Source organism: Apteryx rowi, unplaced genomic scaffold (assembly GCF_003343035.1).
Source record: "Apteryx rowi isolate R43461 unplaced genomic scaffold, aptRow1 scaffold_9, whole genome shotgun sequence".
NCBI classification, from domain to species: Eukaryota; Metazoa; Chordata; class Aves; order Apterygiformes; family Apterygidae; genus Apteryx; species Apteryx rowi.
The window spans coordinates 6,238,933-6,258,190 of record NW_020451204.1 but is presented as its reverse complement, the minus strand read 5'-3'; the positions used below and the strand labels follow the sequence as shown (position 1 = coordinate 6,258,190).

The 19,258-nt window shown below is 48.0% G+C and overlaps 1 protein-coding gene across 1 annotated transcript in view; it reads left to right on the top strand.

Annotated features, from left to right (window-relative positions):
• The first annotated feature begins 96 nt into the window (after positions 1-96).
• The window catches only part of CCDC3 (coiled-coil domain containing 3), a 38,916-nt gene continuing 19,754 nt past the window's right edge, over positions 97-19,258 (top strand). The window contains exon 1 of the mRNA XM_026091275.1: positions 97-270. Coding sequence (XP_025947060.1) covers positions 97-270 — 174 coding nt within the window. The remainder of the gene's footprint in view (positions 271-19,258) is intronic.

Genomic DNA, 19,258 nt, shown 5'->3' with positions numbered 1-19,258 from the left:
TCCCCGTCCCCGTCCCCGTCCCCGTCCCGTCCCGTCCCGCCGGCGGCGCCCGGAGCCCGCGCTCACGGAGCCCGCCGGCCTCTCCTGTGTTTCAGGATGGACGAGAACTACATCCTCCTCCCTCACGGGGTGAACTTCCAGGAAGCGATATTCCCCGACACGCAGGAGAACAGAAGGGCGTTTTCCAGCCTGTTCCAGTTCGCTAACTGCTCGCAGGCGCAGCACGCCCTGAGCTTCGCCAGCGACTGGGAGATCCAGGAGGACAACCGGGTAAGGGTTTCATTCATGATCCCGCGCTAGCTTTCTCGGCGGATGCGGACCTATCCGCATTGTTTGCGAACGCAGATATGTATGGTCACAGATCAGCGGGTTCCTGATTTTCCTGATCCTTTGGCAGCAGCACTGTTGGGGAGATGTTAAACTCTTGTTTTCAAAGCTGATCTCTGCATTAACTCTTTAACTTCCCACCAACCTGAGCAAGGTCCTGTACGCAACCTGCTCATGAGCTGTATTTGCAAACCGGCATTGCTGTTCTAATCTAACCAGGTCATTGCTGGCCTTTGCTATTTGCAGACCCCATACTTTGACCTCACCTGAAATGTTCAGGAGGGGAGCTTTGCTTTCTTACTTCTGTGTTCATCTCATGCCTGTTTGTACTGAAAGTTGTGGCCTTGTCTGGACCGTGGCAGGCTGTAAGGGCTTGCTCTTGCCAAACTTCAGCATTAACATCTACTTCCAAACTAATTGCCCTAAGCTCTCTCTATAGCTGCTGGGGAAAAACAGGCTCTTGAGGGCACGGTTCATGCAAGCAGGTGTAGGCACCTCCTTCAGGGTAAGCCAAATGAAGTGCCTCTTTCTCCTCTCAAGGGAGACCCCAAGGAGTAGTTCACCCTGTAGGCAATTCCACCTTAAGAAAGGACATTTTTCGTATGGAAAGTCCACTAGTGCGCATGTTTCCGGTGGCTTCTGAGCTTTATGGGGACGTAGCAAATGAAACAAATGCAGACTTTTAATAAATACTTTCCTGGCTGTGGGGAGCGATGGGCAGTGTGCGTGCGTATACGTGTGCTGTGTGTGCGTATACATTAGTGGAAGTGGAACTGTGTAAGTAAGTTCTTCATTTTCATGCCCTGTTTTATGAAGCTGGCAGTTCCCACTAGCAGCCGAGAACATTTTAAGCATCTCTCTAGGTCGGGAATGATGGGACGTACGTCATCACTTGCATCTCCTCTCCTGTTGATTCATGCAAGGCCTGCAAGGCAGCAATATTTCTGTGCAGTGGCAGGAGCTCTGGTGGCTTCTTTGGGAGATAGATGGGGAGGCTCGGGAGCTAGCTGAGGACTTTCTCTTTGCAAGCTGGCTGACGGCCAGCATGCGAAGTTGGAGCTGCCGGTTTGCTGGTGGAGAACCCCGGGCTCCAGCCCCTGCCTCCTCCCCGGCCAGCCCGCAGGTTTCCCAGCACCCTGGAGCTGTGTATTTGGCAAGGAAGGGAGCCAGTGCCGCAGCTTTTGCTCCCGGGGAGCAAAGTGGCATCCAGGGACTGCAGAGTCCAACTCCCAGGCTCTCTTCGCGATGTCTCTGCACTGTTTATTTAGCCGTGTTGAGCTAAATATAGGGGATCTTGATGGATCGGTGTTCGCTTATGCCAGCAGTGAATCTCGCCTGCCGACTGTAATGGAAATCACAAGGCAGAACCCCCCAGGGTAAATTTGGGCAACCTGAAGCATGTGTAGCAAAAGCGCGTTTCAGCTGTTGCGCTCTTTGGCCCTGCGCAGCTGTGAGCGGATTAGAGTGGAGTTACAGCTGCTTGTCGCACGGGCCCCGGCCGAGGCTTTTAAATACTTCGGCACGCACACATCGGGGGGATAAATTGGGCGCAGCCGACGGACGCTTTGTCCCCCCCCTGCCTCCCTGTGCAATGAAAAGTAAAAGCTTCCTCTGCAGTTAAAAGCAGCTGGGGCTGACCGTGCTCCCACTCCTCTCGTGCATCGGGGTTTCTGCAGCCGCGTGCCCCAGCCATCCCCAGCACTGGGTGTTTGGGACTTTTTCCCTGTGGTGAAGGGGCGTCCCAGCCCTTTCCAACGTGCCCGYGCCCTCGGTGCAGTTCCAAATGCTCAGCGTTTTGTCTGTTACTTTGCAAGTTTAAGCAACAACGTCGGCTTTCCCAGTTGCCTTCGTGGCTGCTTGCTTCAGCCGTTCGTACTCCAAAAGACTTTTTGAATCCCTGTATTTGCTCGTCGCCCTGTGCCCTACTTTTGCTATATTTCTGGGGGAGGCGTTTTGAGGGAGAAGTCAGTGCTGGAAGCACGTACGGTCACGATGAATAATTCACGTTTGTACCTTGGGGCTCCTCAGCCAGGAGGTAAGTGAGCGCTGGGATAAGCAGATGTCTTTTGCCTAACGTCACGTYGCTCCCAGTGCCCTGAGAGACACCTTCTGCTGAGTGCGTCCGAGCCGGCCGCGGGGCCGAGGCGCCAGCGTGATTTGGGAACGCCGCTGCCACCCCCTGCCCGCTCCCAGGGGCACTGGGGCAGAGGCRCTGCATCGCTCCCTGCATGCAAACGCCATCGCTTTGGCATTTCTAGCTAGAAGGCCCTCCTTTTGCATGTTTTCCTCCAGCCGTTCTAATAAAAGTAAGTGTCTCTGTGAGGTTGAGCTTGGAGGTACCCCGGGAGGGTCCCACTGTTCCCCTGAGGGCGAAGGAGGCTGCTGGTTCTGCAGCGTCGGTGGAAGGAGGAGGACAAACCTGCTGGTCACTTTTCACATGCACGAGGGGAGAAATAAAGTTGGGGGGAAGATGTCAAAGAGAGCAAGTAGACACGTAGGAAATTCCCGATGGGGTGACACAGTACATGGATGCACGGCTTTGCCTTTTCCATCACATGAGCACCCTTTATTTTCGGGAAGCCCCTGGGCACGTGGTAATCGGAGGCCAGACCCAAGACACATCTCGCTGGGGATAATACACTCCTCATCCAGGGCCTGCTACCGTCATTCAGCGCGAGCTCCAGCTGCGATTTTAAGCCCCGTGCAGCCTGGGCCGAGGGCCAGGCGCCGCTTTGCAGTGACCCCGCAGCCTCATAAATTCAGGTGCGTGTTCTGGCCACGCCGGAGAGCGACAGTAGCTCAGGACGTCTTTTCTGTAGGCACAGAAAATTGGTAATTGGGCTTTGTCCTGACTTTTCTCGGCTCACTTCTTAGTGATGTTTGCAGACCTTCTGCTCCACTCAGGTTTGCCGTCACATTGGTTTCCCCAGGGTGGTTGCTAAAGCCCCTAGTTCCCGTCTGAGCTTTTGGCTTGGGGCTGAAGCTGGGTTTGTAACGCGTCGCTGTAGCTTTGCTCCGCGCTGCCGCGGGATCGTCTAAAGCGGAGCGAGGGGCCCCCGCTTGCAGCGTACCTGGGCTCCAGGCCTGGTTGAAAGCCGGGGCTGATACTGGGGGAGATGATAACATGGAAAATCTCCTTTTTTTCCCTTTGGAGTTAGAATCATATCGATTTTTCCCCCCACCCCTCGGAAAAATGTAGCATTGACCTATAAAAGGAATCTTGCAGCTGCAGCAGTTTCTTTTAATAAGGCGCTTCTATTAAAAAAAAGGAACAATTAAAAGGTAATGAAAACCTAATTAAAATTCTTAAAAGCTCTGTATTTTTACCCAAGCCTCATGTGGACCCCCTGAGGGAAAACCCGCAGAGGTACGAAGTGGTTAATGCCGTTTGACGGCCTCATGAACGTGCGTACCGCGCTGCGCCCGCCTTGCCCGAAGCACAGCCCCCAGGTCGCCTCCGGCGCCGCGAGCTGCCCCTTCTCCGCTGCCCCCTCTGCTTCCCCAAGCACCTTTAAAATCGCTCGCAAACCCTTGCAGGCCTCCGCGTCACGCGCGCGGGTTTGCCTTGCGGGTGCCAATCCCGCCGCTCTCATTTCTCCTCCCCGGCTTGGCCTTCTGTGGGGTTATGTGCAACCCCTTAAGTAAGTCCTGGTCTCCTTGTCTGCAGACTAGGGATTAGGACCACAAAGTGACTCAAGGTCTGGTGGTAATAAGGTAGAAGGTGTCAAATAGTGCTTGTGGTTATTCATTATTCAGAGGAGATTTAACTCCTGGTTTTATCAACAAGCTGATAGGGTAACTGGGTCTTTTAGCTTCTGTTTAAGCTTTTTCTGAGCTTCCTGGGCAAGGCTGCAGAAAGGCTCCTGGCCTGAGGCCGTGCAATGCTTTCTTTACAGGGCACCTTTCTCCCGTCTTTTCTCCACACCGGAGATTTGCAAAATGATCCCGTGTGCATCATAACAGGGGCATTAACGCTAATGTGTTAAATTCACCCTGAGCAGCTGTTAGAGCATTAGTGCTGTGATAAAGCGCCCTGAAGTTCAGGAGTCCGATAACTTCAATTAGCCCAGTGAGATTAGCGGGAGAGATAGCGTCTCTTATTAGGGCTCCCTCCACGCATTGCCTCTCCTCCTCTCGAGCCTCGGGGCCACAACTGACTTAGATTGATCGCCCCCTTCACAGAAACAGCCTTGTCTTCAGAGAGACCTGCAGAGATTTATTTTGGTAATAATAAAGCCTTTCTGTGAGTAATTAGTGTCCCAGATAAAAAGTCAGGCAATTAGCATGTTAGCAAGGCAGTTAAGTCTACAAGTATCTGCTTAACATCTTCGGGTCTCCTCTCCAGTGATGCTTCAACTGCTGTAACATGTCTCATCTGATTACAACACCTGCGAGGCTTTGGAGCAGCTAAAAAGCCAACCAGATAAGAAAAGCGATGCAATTGCRTAGTTGTGCTTCCTATTGTTATGCAAAGCGGAAATTAAATTAAGTGTCATTCTTCCTCTACGCGCTAGTAGTTTCTGAGCTATTTGTTGGAGCAAAGGCGGTGTGGTGTGCACACGTGCAGAGCCACCAAGTCGGGTCGCTCCCTGAGTCAGTCTCTCTGAAGCTGTGGACATGCTCAGCGTAGACCCRGCCTCCTGTTTCTGCCCTGGCAACCTCGGCCGGGTGGACGGCAGTGACACTTCATGAGACCGCAAGGGCCTGAATCGTAGAGAAAGAGCRTCTTCAGCAAAAGCTGTTCATGCTCCTGGAGGAGAACTTGCATAATATTTGCCACAGGGAGCTGTTTTGGTCCATCTTCCCATTGCGAGCAGATGCACGTGGTGCCTTCTGCTTCCTACAGCTCTTTAAACAGAATCAGCTGTTTCTCAGCTGGAATCAAAGCTGAAGCCTTTCTAAGCTCCTTCAGTAAATCAGCTTGTAGGAACTGGCTTTTGTTTTAAGCAGGGGAAGTCCAGGCTTTGAGTCTAGACTTGCCTTGCCCAAGCCGACGGGGAGGCCTTCCTCATCTTCCCGAAACAACTCCAAGGATCAGACGCGCTCCCGTGTCCCATGACGGCTGTGCACCCGTGCATCACACCACGTGGCGGCGACCGTGCCGCACAGCCCCATCCGCTTGGAGTGTGGCTGCTTCTGCCCTGGCAGAGGGGAAAAGAAGAGGGAAATTTGAGAGGCGGCTCTGTAATTTTTCTGACCTYTCTGAGTCTAAAGAGTGATTAAATACTATCGTAGCTAGAAGGTGTGCCTAGGTACCTACTGGAGACATGCCTGGGACGCTCCAGCTCTGCTGGAGAGGAAGAAGAAAGCTGGCTGGTCCTGAGCATCGCAGCACGCCTGGAGCGTTTCGAATGGCAGCGTGGCAGGTGTCGGAGCCGGCTGCCGGGAAGTGGGGTCAGGGAAGATCAGCCAACCCGTCATCCTGGTGGAACCGGCGCTGTCTCGGGTGCAGGGACTGCAGCTCTTCCCGCTGTGATGGAGACGAGACCGACATCTATAGTGCTGAAAATGACTCCTCTACATGAATTGTACCAAATCCTAGAAAAACTAGCTCATTACTAAGGGATTTCAAGCTAAAAGCATCTACAATATCCACTGAGATAAAATGAAAAAGGCTGTTTAGTTTTTTTTTCTTTTAAAAGCTGAGCATTTCTGTTCTTGAGGAGTTTCTTCCCTCCTCTGCTCTGAGTGCTGGGAGGACTGGAAAGCACAGGTCTCCGAGTCCAGACCCAGCAGTTTTAGGCGAAGGACTGGTCTGGGAAAGAGCACACAAACCTGGCTTGACATGCCTTTGTGCACATCATGGAGCATGTTGAACCTGCCCTGCCAGGCTTGGATAAAACAGTCTTTTTTTAATTCCCATACACTTGCCTTTTGCCTATTTGCCTGTGGCATGAGCCACATAAAGGATCCTCCGTATGGGACTAGAGAAATAGAAAATATTCTCAGTTTAAAACACTTCTACGTGGCCAGAGCAGGGCAAAACGACCTTAAAATAAATGAAAACAGAGCCCTCTAACTAGAGGTTTGAGATTCTTTTTTAATATTAGGTTCCCTTCCCTGCCATTTGTTAGAAGGATTGTCGCTTCGTTAGCCTAATAGCATGACATAAAGTTCTCATCATTTCTGGCATTTTAACAGTGATTTGCAGTGCTTCTGTTTTCCCCACAGTAATGCACCCAGGGACAGTGTGCCCTCTTCCTACGATCTGTGTTTAATTTGAATAAATGTAAGCAGTATTAGATGAAATGGAGAACTGCTGACAAGCGTCTGGGAYGAGGGGAGACGACGAGACAGTTGATACGTTTGGGTGACATCCCGAGAGTCTTTTGGCGTGGAAATGGCGTTGACTCATTTCCAAATCTTTCCACCCAGCTTGTGGTAAAGGATTCATAGAGGGCTGATTGGCATCCCCCGATCCGTTTTCTGTCCTCCCACATGCACACAGGCTGCTAAAACACAGAATAAAGAGTCATGGAGGAATATAAAACAGTCTTAGCCATGRGACTTTTCCATTGCTTATGGTATTCCTTGTATTTATAGCACCCAGAAAGTGTTCTGAATGCTTCGCAGGAGGGAAATGGATAAATTTCTCTATTGGGTAGGATTTTTAGGGTGCCTAACAGAGATGTCCCAATATCTTATTTCTCTATCAGGAGGCGAGYTGGCTGCCTTGCTATCAAAGCAGGTGCAAGACAAGGTGAGGGAAGTCCCAAATCGGGGTCCCAGCTCCTGATGAAGGAGTTTGGACCAACTTGTTCCCTCCCAACTGGTGCAGAGTACTCCAGACCACAGGTCTCTTTGGGAGTCAGCCTATGTCACAGATACATTAAAGTTCATGATATCYTTAAAAATATCCTGTTTCCAGCCTGCCAGGCAAGGAAATGCCTAGACGTCCATGCGTATGTGCATGTACGCACACAGCTCCCGGCTCCGAAGGGCGAGATGGCAATCCTTCCAGGAACTAGCGCTGAATGAGGACCCACATGGCTCCAGGCTGCTTTTAATTATCTGGAGCCGCATTTTAAAGAAGTCCTGTCAAATGCATTCAATCATTCAGGATCATGCRGCATGAGGCTCTCTGCTGCTGTGTGCAACCTCCGCAGTGAGCTCTCAGTCTGCCTCCTCCAGCCACAGCCATGGGGTGGGAAACCACCAGCGGCYGCACGCCGGGCTCTGCACACTGCGACGCGCATTGAGGAACCCACTTGGTCCCTCTCGCGTTCAGAGCCCAGGCTGCCGGAAGGCGTGCTGTATCCCTGGGGTTTCCAGCCCACAGGCGGCTGGAAGACCTACAGCTAAGCACAAATCCTGCCGCAGTGTTTGCTCAGCTGGACAAGGCCTCGTCCCTGGCCACTGACTCTCAGCCAAGGGCCAAAGCACTRTGTTTCCCAGTAGTGCTGGAAAAATGCAACTACCTGCATGGGGCTAACGCCATACTGTGCAGCACAAGTAGRATGTCTCCACCCTTGTCTCAGGTCATGTAGGAGACACAGGACTTTCAATGAGCCAGTCATGGCCCCTCTGTGTTAGCACAATGTTTGGGAGAGACTGGGGTGAGAGATACCTCCCTCTGGAGAGRGAAATGGAAAATAGTCTGTTGGACACAGAAGGATGTGCTTAGTTTTAAAACATTTCGGCAGTTCTTGCTCCAAATTTCAGACTCGTTCTGGCACATCCATCTCTTGCTTTGTGCTTCCCAATGAAGGGTCCTTGGTGTGATTCATGCCCTGGTGGGTTTGTGCTGTATGAAGAGCAGGTTGTTAACTTCTCCCATCTGCTGTTGTCTCAGGGCATGAATTTTTCATACGCRGTAGAGAGATTGCTCCCACTGAAGGAAAGCGCCAGGTTTGAAGCTACCCCCATAAGCATCCACGTGTAAAGGTGGGCTGGCAGTTCAGAGAGAATCTGTTTCCTCCGGGGCCTTCAGCACTGCCTGCGTTTGCAGATGAGGCAGGAACATTGTGTAAAGGTGTCATGTGCTTTACTATAGTCATATGTGGCTGAATATCCTGTTAAGAATTGCGTAGGGAAAAGTATCTGCTGCACGTGCTTTGCTCCCTGAGCAGAGAAGGAGGGAAGAGACACCAGGCAGGTGTTAGCAGAAGCGCCATGATTTTTCTGTGAATTTCAACCCAGTTTGGAACTGCTCTTGCAATGATGCAGAAAGCACCAATCCTCGTGCAAATTCCTGCCCTACTTGGAGAGAACCTTTTATATTCCCCCATCTCCCGTATAAAGGTAGCAGAAAGGTGGACCTCTCTCTGTCCCATGCCCTCTGGAGACGACACTGTCCTCCTGGAAGAGGAAGCAGCAAAAAGACACTAGGAGGCCARTTTGGACCCTTGGCTCCTTCCCTGTGTGTGAGGAATTTGGTGKTTCCTCTGTTTTTCTGCCCTACTGCTCACAGTATCCCCAACTTGGGAAGGTGAAAAAGGACATCTCACTGCACATAGGCTGGGGAAGGATGAAGGCACAGAAGCACTGGTAGACATCGGTGGGGGAGCTGATGGGGACCTGAGCAGTTACTGGAGCTGGAAATGGAAGAGGTGTGGGAGCAGCACATGCTTGAAGGCTCACGTCCAGGTCCAAATCACCTTCCCCAACACAGGCTCTCCTAGGCAAAGTGCTTGCCTGGGGTATCGGGGACCTGGTCTCCAAGGAGGAGGATCTAGGCCCATGTTGTTATAGCATGGACATATTATCTTACTAAACCAAGGCAAAACAGAACATGCAATCTAAAGAAGTAGCTAATGGGTTTTGGGTTTTTTTGAGCCAGTCGTGCTTATTATTCATACTTGTCTCTTGATTTATCAACCTTAGGGTTGAAAAGTATTGAGTTAGCCTGAGAACTACTGGAAGATGCTCAGAAATGTCTCTTGGCACCCCATTGTCAATAATTTACTGGAAATATTCCAGTGCTTCTGGTAGGGTTGGGACCTGGAGGAAGAAGCAAATGAAGGAAGTGAGAAACATTTGAGCTGGGTGCACCTGGTTCTTCACCCGCCTGGATTCTCCTGGACCTTAGTCTGGGCCGGTTCTTTAGGGAAATACATGCAGAGTGGTGCTCATGCTTCTGGGCCAAGAACAGCCAAAATGAATGATGGAGGTCCCCAAATTCTGTGTTTTCAGCCCAATTATGAGCGCTGCCAAGCCCCTCTGTAATTCTGCAAGTCTGTAAATGTGTTAGGTGCTTTCATGTATGCAAATACATGCTTTGTATTGTCAAACAGCTGGGAAGGGTGATTCCTGTGGTCCAAGACCAGCGTTCCTGGGCCAGGATCCGTTCATGGTGCGCACACTGCTCCTGCTGTGCTCCAGCCAGAGCCAGCCTTTCATTTAGTTGCTGGCTACAGTAAACCTTGAATCCAGGGAAAGTCTTTTCTTGCAGCTACTCTCTCTCCTGAGCCACCTGTGAGATACAAAAAAATGGAGCAGCATGTTTATTAAAAACAACAACAACCGAAATCCAGATGGCAGCTGGCAAGCGGGACACCTGTAATGTTGCCTGTAACCGGATCAGCTGCTGTGGCTTGAAGGGAGATGAGATCTTTCAATTTGAGACATATTTTATCCCAGCCTATGCAATTTGATGTTTATTTTCACAAACAGCAAGCCAAGTTGCCTCTGAGGAAACAGCAGTTCAGCTCCCTAATGGAAGCTGCAGACGGAGACTTTTAAAGCCTGGCCGGCCTTCGAGAGCCAACCAGGTTTCCAAATTCCCCCAGAGTGGTTTCCTCTGCCCGCTGCGCTCCGTCACACCATCTCAGCGGCTTCGCTGCTCCGCCTGCCCCGGGAAGTGCGCAGCCCGTCACGGGCAGCAGCGACTAATGCGAAACGACAGCCCAGAGCAGCAGTTTTCTGGGAACCCTGAGTCCAGCTTCCCTGTGACCAATTGCAGTCGGTTTCCACTCAAATCACTTCAAGAGCCGTTGACATCCGGTGCAATGAGTACCTCCTTTCGCTGCCCCTGCTTGTCCCAGTTTGGGTTTTTTTTTGAAGATTATGACTTCAGCTGTAGTCCAGTCATCTGTGAAATGAATGACAGTAGGAAAAAACAAACTGAGGGAGAAGCAAGTTTCCATGACACTCTATAATGTGAAGACAAAATAATATGTATGGAAAGCCAGGGCTGAATTTCTGCCCAAGAAACTTCAGACCAAGCAAAAAAACAAGTATTTCCTGAGATTTGAAAGCATTTAATGGATTTTTTTTTCCTGGTATTTCTACATTTCCTGGATCAGTTTGGAACCAGCAGAAGTCCCAGCTACTGTGAGGGGAAATATCATTGCCGTGTTTCTTGTTGAGCCAAGATGCAGGACACGAGAGCAGCCTCATACTTTCTTACCTCCATCTTCAAACCAACTTGTCTTCATTGCCACGTAGGGATAGAGGAAGAACTATTCCTCTTCCGCAGATGGGGAAAGCAAGGCAGGCGTGTTAAGCTCTATATCATATCCCAGTGAGGACAATAGCAAATTCTCTTTGATCTCATTGAACCAGGATTTGTCCCCAGCACGGCCAGGACCCAGAAGTAGTGTAAATAGTTGTTCTGGTTCTAAACCAAGTCTTCATGATCCTGTGTCCTTCCCCTTGTGGCCTTATATGCCAACTCTGTTGCACTGGCAATGCCAGTATTTTGGGTTTGGTCATTTGAAAGACCAAATGAAAGAATGTTGTGGGTACGAAGCCTCGCTTCCTTCTTCAGGTTGACAGTGACGTGCTTCCTCTTCGTTGCCTCAAAATGCAATGGCTTTAACATCTTCATTCGTCCTCACTGTGAATCTGTTTCAGATCACGTTCATTTGCTTGGCTTCCTTTTTGTCTTTACAGAGCCTTTATGCAGGGTCTGAACACAATTACATTCTCCTGAATGTTTTTGATTATGTTTTTATTGTGGAAAAAATTCAGTTGGTTGCATAACTGGGCGGTAGTCTAAGAAAGATTCAGAGAAGGAAAGTCAAAATGGAGGCACAGCTTTACTGAGGTTGGCTGAGGAAAGGAACAGAAACTCACCTGCTGTAAGTCCCCGTTTTCACTAAATGGGGGAAGAAGTCCTATTTCAGATTCTCTGAAGAGTGAACAGAACAGCCACATACACTTGAAATCTTCTCTTTTGCTACAGAGCAGGCAAGCTCTTTTCCACCTAAAACCATCATTTTGGGATATGGGAGGGGAGAGACATGAGGCAGGGGCTTAGCTGCGTGCGGCAGTAGGAGAGCTCTACTGGACCCAGCCTATGCTTTAAAAGGGCCCTGAAGTCTCAGAAGGGTGGAGAACAGTTGCTGAAAGTTTATTCATGGACTATAAAACATGCCTTAAGGTGATAATTTGCATGTACATGGTCTTTCTGTGTAAAGGAAGCAGGCAGCTTATTCTTGGTCTGTAAGCACCTCTACTGGGGAGGTATCTGTCATCAGGCAAATTAAAAAACAACAGATGTAAATGAAAGAAAATTAAAAACCACATTACCCTGCAGTCAGGAGGAAATAGTCCACTGAAATGTGTAACCAACTGATGTGGTGAAACCTCTGGCACTCACAAGGCCTTGGTCCTCCTTGGAGGGTTGCAGTGGGTTATTTGGTCAGAAGATGCTCTCCTTTCACCACCTGTCTCCAGGAGGAAGACCTGTTGCGTGGGTCATAATGTGGGTCCTGGAGGGACCATATAAGGTTTCAGAGAGTGCTCTGTCCCTGTGTGCTTCTCATTTCTAGAGCTGGATGGCCGTGGTGACAGCTGTGACTTGTCCCCTCCAGAGAGGGTCTAGCTCCCCCATGCTGTGGCTCATCAGCCCCAGGAGCTAGCAGATAGCATTCACACCCCACCACCAGTTGAGAAAACAGCCTGCAGGCAAATTTTTCTAAAAATCCCTCGCAAGTCACCTGAGTCCTGCAGACAGCTACGGTCTTGCAGGACATGAATGCCAACGTTCAGAAAAGGCTGTGAATCGGAGCTGAAGAGTTTTAAAGATGACTCCAGGGAGGGGTTGTTATTGCTGTCGGTGATTGTGTTTCAGCCCTTTTACATGTTTTGCGCTCAGTCGTCGGCAGGCACATTTTGTCTGAGTGCGGTGAGCGTTTCATGATTTGTTCCTTGAAATCTTAATTGGGTCTATGTTTTTTCAAGTCTGAATTTCAAAGGGCAGGTGGGCAAATGTGATTCTTGGTTCTTTTCCCAAAGGTGCGGAACTGTAGATTAAATGTATCCAGGAAATAGTATTTTATGCTCAAATCTTTCCTGGTTTGAAATGAATGGTTCCAAAATACATTCAGCGACAACCCCCTCCTATATTTAACCCACGTCTAGCAGCAGCTGAAACACTGACTTGAAATGTCCTGGCACTTTCAAGTTAGTGGCCTTGTGTAGCCACTGGAATGCATCCCGCCCCTTTTGCATGGCTGTTGCTTCAAAAACATTTTGCAGATGTTGAAGATGTGAAGGAGCAGGCTCCTTCCATCACGGTGTCAAGATAGAGGAGGGATAAAAACAAAAATCGCAAAGCAGAGGCATTCCTGAGGCATTTGCTGGCCTGTTCTCTGTCCGGACTTTGGAATCGACCTTTGTTTTGGTTTCTGCTCTTTGTCAGAAAACAGGAGAAACCTCTAGTGGTGGCCACTTGCCGGACAGTGTTTATCACGCTGTGCTAATTACATTTGCGCGGTATTTACAGCATTTCCTATGTTTTGAAATGGAGATATCTCAGGCTTGCCCGGAGCTAATTGTGTACCCTAACCTGCTCCTACACCCATATGTAACTTTAAACATTAACATGCACATTGGCAGTGTCCAGGGTTGGTATGGGCATCACCGGTAACTAGCTGGTTATGTGGATATTACAGTGGTATATTTGCTCTCCATATGCATCAGGGGCAGTATCTTGGCTCTTCGTCTACAGATTCTGGGGAATTTCTTTTATCCTGTGGTTGGCAATATGCTTGGAAATAGGCAGGCAGTCTATGCGGGCAGCAGCACAGGCAGACGATGGGTGGAAGGGGAGGATGCAGGCTGGCAATCTAGCTAGAAGAGGATTCAGAGCAGTTCAGGACTCAAGAGCAGACTAGGGGTCATGGTGGACTTGTCCTGTGCTTTCAGGGAGAAGTTCATTTCTGTCTGCCCTGGGAGATCACCAGCACCAAGCCATTGTTCAAGTGTGGTATTCTTCTATTTAACTGCTTAGAAATGTGGTTCCAGTTAGTGTAACATGCCTTTTTAAAAAAAATAATGGAAATCATTAAAAGAATAAAAAAAAATTTTTTTTCTACCCTCAAGCCCAGAAAGTTAAGGGATGGGGCCAGCTGGGTGTCACCGTCAGTTCCACCTCTGAGTAGGAATCAGCGACCAGACTAAGACACCTACCTTTATGGGAGCAATTCAGTTGCTTGAAGTAGGTGCCTGTTGCCATCTGAGATGCCCTAGGGTATCTGAGATAGAGGATGCAAGGCACAGGAGCTGCAGGAGACCCACGGCTTTCTAGAATGGCAGCTGGAGACCACATGGGCATCTCAGATGGCACTTGGTGCCTCAAGGTGGGCAGCTGAATCAAGCTTCGAGGCAGCGCAACCAAAGGAGAGCAGTTTGGCTGACCAAATAGAGTTGTTTGTTTTAGGACAAGCTGAGCAGTCATCCAAGGTCCACTGCAGATGTCCTGGGCACACTAGGGTGTCCAAGAAGGAACTAGACATCTTGCTTAGGCTCTAGATCTCCATTGACTATTATGAGAACTTAGACACCGATCTTCTGTGAAGACAACTACGTGTTAACATCTAAGTGTCTTAGCCTTTGAGCTGAAATCTGCCCCACGTTTTGTTTAGCCTTTTAGTCATGAAGATTGGCAACAGAAATGCTGCATATAAAAATGCTTGAGGAAACAGAACTATGTGATACCAGCATTGTGTCCTCTGTATTGCAGCACTGGTGCTTTCTCTACCCATAAACTGATATTGAAGTGACAAGTTAATGAATGTGACAAGTTAATGAATGTGCATCTTGGGGCACATAGAACATGGCATGAGTTCTTATGAGTCCTAAGTGAAAAGACTCCACTGAAAACCTGTGTAAGAAGCAGTTGGTTGCCTTTTTACAGAGGTAAAAGCTGTCTCTGATGCTGAGCTCCAGCTGTTCAGTGCCAGAGCTACAAGACTTTCCTGTGTAGATGTAAGGTCTACATCTGTCATATCTGAGTATGGTGAGAAGGTAGATGTTTGAGTGCTGAAGTCTTTTGAGTGCTAGAGTCCTTCTGAATCCTTTAGCACTCAGTGCTTGAGTTGAAAYGATAAAAGCAATTCAGCACTTGTACTCATAGCCATCATCCTGGGCCACTGAACAACAGCCTTTCTCACAACTTCAAAAACCAAAGTCTTGATTATTTATGAATATCTGATGATTTTTGCAGGTCTAAGGGGATCAGTTCTAGTATCAAGACCACCTTCAAATGGAATAGTTCTTCCCGTGACCCAAGCTGTGCTTGCAGTTTCAACTGTTTGGTATTCTGCACATGGATTTTGAAATCCATGCCCAGCACAGTATATGAGTTGAAAGAGCTCATATGTTGCATCCCAGCAATGAGTGTAACCCTGCAAATAACCAGTTTCACCTTTGGGGTGAAGATGATATATTAATTCTGCAGAAACAGAGCTCATGTGAGCTCACATTCTGGCCTAGCCTTGGCCCCATCTGGATTTATTAGGGACTAAAGGGGACTGACATGGTCCTGGAGCATTTATACCGACTCTGACTATGTCTCTTTCTCAGCATACATTTTTCTTGGCTACAGCAGTTCTGGGCTTAGATTTAGTGTGTTCTGGAAAAGTCCAGAGCTTGGCACAAGAACTGCACCCTGCCTGGGGTCCTCTTTCTGTATATGTTCCCGTGCAGAGCAGGTGGCTTGAATTTGCCTAGAGCTTATAATGCCTGTTGGAGTCTTTATCTTCTAGCTTATAAAGCCTTTTGGATAAGAATAGCTGAATGCTTGTAAAATGTTGGGTTTTATTTTGTGGATTTAAATCCAATCTTCTAAATTGCTTTAAAGTAATTCCGTGTGTTTTGAAATCCAAAAGCCCCTTGCCCCCTTTCTGAAATGCTTGCAGTCAATTACAGGATGCTTTAGGAAATGGTGGAAAATGCATAAATACAATTAAAAGCATTTTTCAAAATGGTGGTATGAAAAGAGAAAAGAGGACACATATGTTAGCAATACTTTATCAAATAGGAACAGTCTCTCTAACCATACAAAGCCTTGTACTCTAAAGCTTGCAGTAACGACAAGAATAAACTTTCTAATCCAGGCAACATTGTTGGAATTGTCATGTAAGAAAACCTTTTTCATGAGACTCTTTGAATTACTCAGCCATTGGTTTTAGGGCTTTTTTTATTAGATCTCCAAGTATATACTCTAGATGCAACTTTGAACATATTTTTCCATGCATTTCATGCATAAATATTCTGGTTTGGGATTGGCTTCGTGTTTGGATTTTTTTGGAGGAGTAGTTAGAAGGAGTTAGAGAGTTTGTCTTCTTCAGCATTGCTCCCCAAATGTGTGGAAAGTCTGAATTTCATTGCATACAGGCTCTAAAGCACTGCAGCCAACAGCAGAATGGACTATAGGAGTTATTTCAGCAGGTGCTCCAATATCAGGAGCCCGGAGTTAGTGCAAAATAGTGGTCTTTAGAGGAAAAATGGAGAATACCAGCTGGGGCTACAAAAGAAGTGTGAGATATGCATGGTTTTGTTTTTAAGAGTTTGAAATGAAAATAAAATTTTATTCAAGGGAAGTGGTCCACAAAATAGCAAAATCTGCTGTGCGTTCTACCTTATGATTAGTGGAAGCAAGTTGGAGCCTGGTCCCATTTCCATTTAAACTCCTGCTGACTTGAAAGGATGTGGAATCACATGGTAAGGAATACAGTTAGCTTTTAGACTTAGCTTTACAGACTCCTCTTGAGTCTGTGCCTGTAATTTGAGAAGTGCGTAATCCTGCAAATCTGCTTGGCTATGATGGGAGAAGTTGATTTGAGGCACTTTGGGCTCTTTTGGGCTGGAGGGAACTAAAGAGGCCATGCAGAAGTAGTCAGTCAACCCAACCACAAAGCCACAAATGGCTTCTGGTCAGAGGGTTGAATAGAGTATTGCCCCATACGAGACACAGGAGAGGTGCTTTCATGTAAAACACTCCGTTTCTGAGAGAGGAAAAGGCAGGACATGGGATTGTCTCCCGCCACCTTGAAGCAGAAGTGTGGTCCCTGAAGGACACCAAAGTCCTTGGAAGATATGCTTTTGTCAGGTACTAAARCACCGTATCAGTTTATATTGCTTCAAAGCATTATTTAGAATTTGTCATTCCTTTCATGACCACATTTTTGGGGAGAACCGAACTTGGAAATAGAAAATCAGCTGCAGGCTCCTCAGGTTAGTCCTCAGTGTGTTTGGTTGCCGGGAAGGATGATGCTGCAGAAGTCAGGGCATGTTGAATAAGGGATTTCACCTTGGCTGCTGGCCTGTCTTTATGATCCCTTCTGCGCCTAAACCCCTGACCAAGTCGGTCTGCTGCAGAGCCAAACGATGGCCTTATAGGAGCCATACAAACTGCCAGATACATGTTTTCTGAATAGGCAGGYTCCTTTGACAATAACTTAGACAACCTTGCTCATACGTGGATACCTTTACTGTAGGCACCTAGAGCAGGATTCAGTTGCCTAAACATAGGCTCCTGATGCCATTTGACATGTCCTAGCCTGGCCAAGACATTTGTGCAGGACTGGCAGATATGACGCAGGATTTGTGGAAGATGCTTAGCTGTCTGGAGCGGCAGATGGAGGGTAGGAAGGATACCACATGCTACCTGAAATGATGGTGGATACCTCCATTTGGGTAATTGAATCTGCTACTTACGGCCAGGTATCTGACCTAGAGCTGAATCCTACTCTGGAGTACTTGAAGTGGGGCAAAGTTGGACTAAGTGGGACAATTCTTCCTTGTCTCCAAAAGGTTTTAAATGGATTTGGTTTGATGAATGAAAATAATCATGCAAAGATAACAGTACAAAGACAAATGTGTGAATGAGAAGGGTCTCAGCAAAGACCAGGTTGGGGAAGCTACATCTTTATTCTTTCTTTTTTTTCTCTTAAGATTTTTAGTTTTGTGTGGGTTTAAGTGCTGCCAAGACGCCCTCCCAGCAAGGTACCAGTCTTCAGTAATTCCCATGAGTTTCGGTAAATATTTAACCATTGCTAACATGAGCAGATTGAAGTGGAGAGGTGACATGCCTTCCCACAAGAGTGGACAGACGGACCCCAGTGAGCAGGGTCAAATGCCTGAGTGATTAAGGGCTGAGAAATCAGCCGAGGTTCATCAATTTACCTGTCTTTTTAATGGGTGCTCACCCCACCTCTGGGACTGGAGTTTTCCCCTCTCTTGCACTGGAAACCAAATCATCTGTTTGTATGGCCATGCTGTCATTTGACATGGCCACAGTGATATATTTTACTGATTAAAAAAAAATATATTGCCAATAGTGGCTGCAAGAGAAAAATAATAATGAGAGCTAGAGTAGTTTGGAGCTGTAGCTGAGCTAAGCAGCTTTTGGTGACCATTTCTTCATGCCCACTCCTCCTCCATGTGCCTCATTCCCATATTGAAACAAGTGGCCCATTCTGGCCATGAAAGACTCCATTCTGGGCCTCGTTTAGTGCTATACTTAGATTTGTCAGGATAACCTGTTCAGACACAGTGACAAGCAGCAAACTGCCTTGCCATCAATAAATTGAGATGACTTAAATAACAGAAAATAAGAATAGGAAATCAATTTTCTTAAAATCTTCTCAAAAACTTCCACCAAGGTAAAACATGCAGGAGTTTCTTCAGTTAACATCCATGAGCCAAGCAAAGCCAGCTTCTGAGCAGTCCATGGGATGAGTTTGTTAGGAAGGTGGAGGGTTGTCTTTTGCTAATGAAGACAACTTCAGTGAGTTGTAAGGGATTTATGGAGGGATTTTACCGCTCCTGAAGAAAAAGCTGCCATTTCTCTTTGGCTTAGCAGCAGAGAAAGCAGCTGAAAGATAAGAGGTGATTGCTCAGGCAGGAGAAGTTGAAGGATAAGCATGAAACCCGCATTGTGCGTGTATCTGCTGTGGGGTCTTGGCGTCGAAGGATGGATTTGTGCCTGGGGTTTTAGGAGGGCAGACTGCTTGGTGCTACTGTGGCCTCACAGGACAAAACTTCTCCCAGTGCAACCTGTCTTTGCCATGCTGCTCTTGCAATTACGTGAGGCAATGCTTGTGAGCAGATTTTAAAAACAGGAAATAAACTTTCTTAGAATCTTCAAACTCTACTGTCAAAAGGAAGTTTGTAGGAGATTAACAGCTAACAGCTAATGGTTAGCATTCAGTTAACACTAACCTAGCCAATAACTCAGGCTTGGTTGCAAGGGAGCAGAGGACTGTCCCTGCCCTCCCCACTCCCTGCACTCACCAAGTGTCCGAGGTCTCTCTCTGGGGACACCACCAAGATTTCACCGCCTGTCTTTTCACATCATTTGCACTGACAAAGTCTTGTACCCCTGCAGAATCCCACTTGGTTAAAGAAGGGGACTCTGGGCATATTACAGTTGTCCCACCTAACTAGTACGAAAATGAGAAGGTCCCTCTAACCCTGTGACCTGTCTCCTGCACCCATGCCTCGTAAAATCGGCAATTAACTGTTTCCCATGGCGGCAAAGAAGAAAGAGGCAAGAAGAAGGGTGAAGAGTCTGTTGACCAGGAGGAACAAACACAATGTGAAATTCAGGTAGCCTACACCTGATACCTGCTCCCTGTCTGTGGTGACCCAGGGGTTATAGGCGTCACTACCCTGGTCACTACCTCTGGTTATCAGGCAAAGGTGAGGTTCAGAGCTGAAACAGGCCTTGCCACCTGCTTGCTGTAAGAGAGCTTAAATG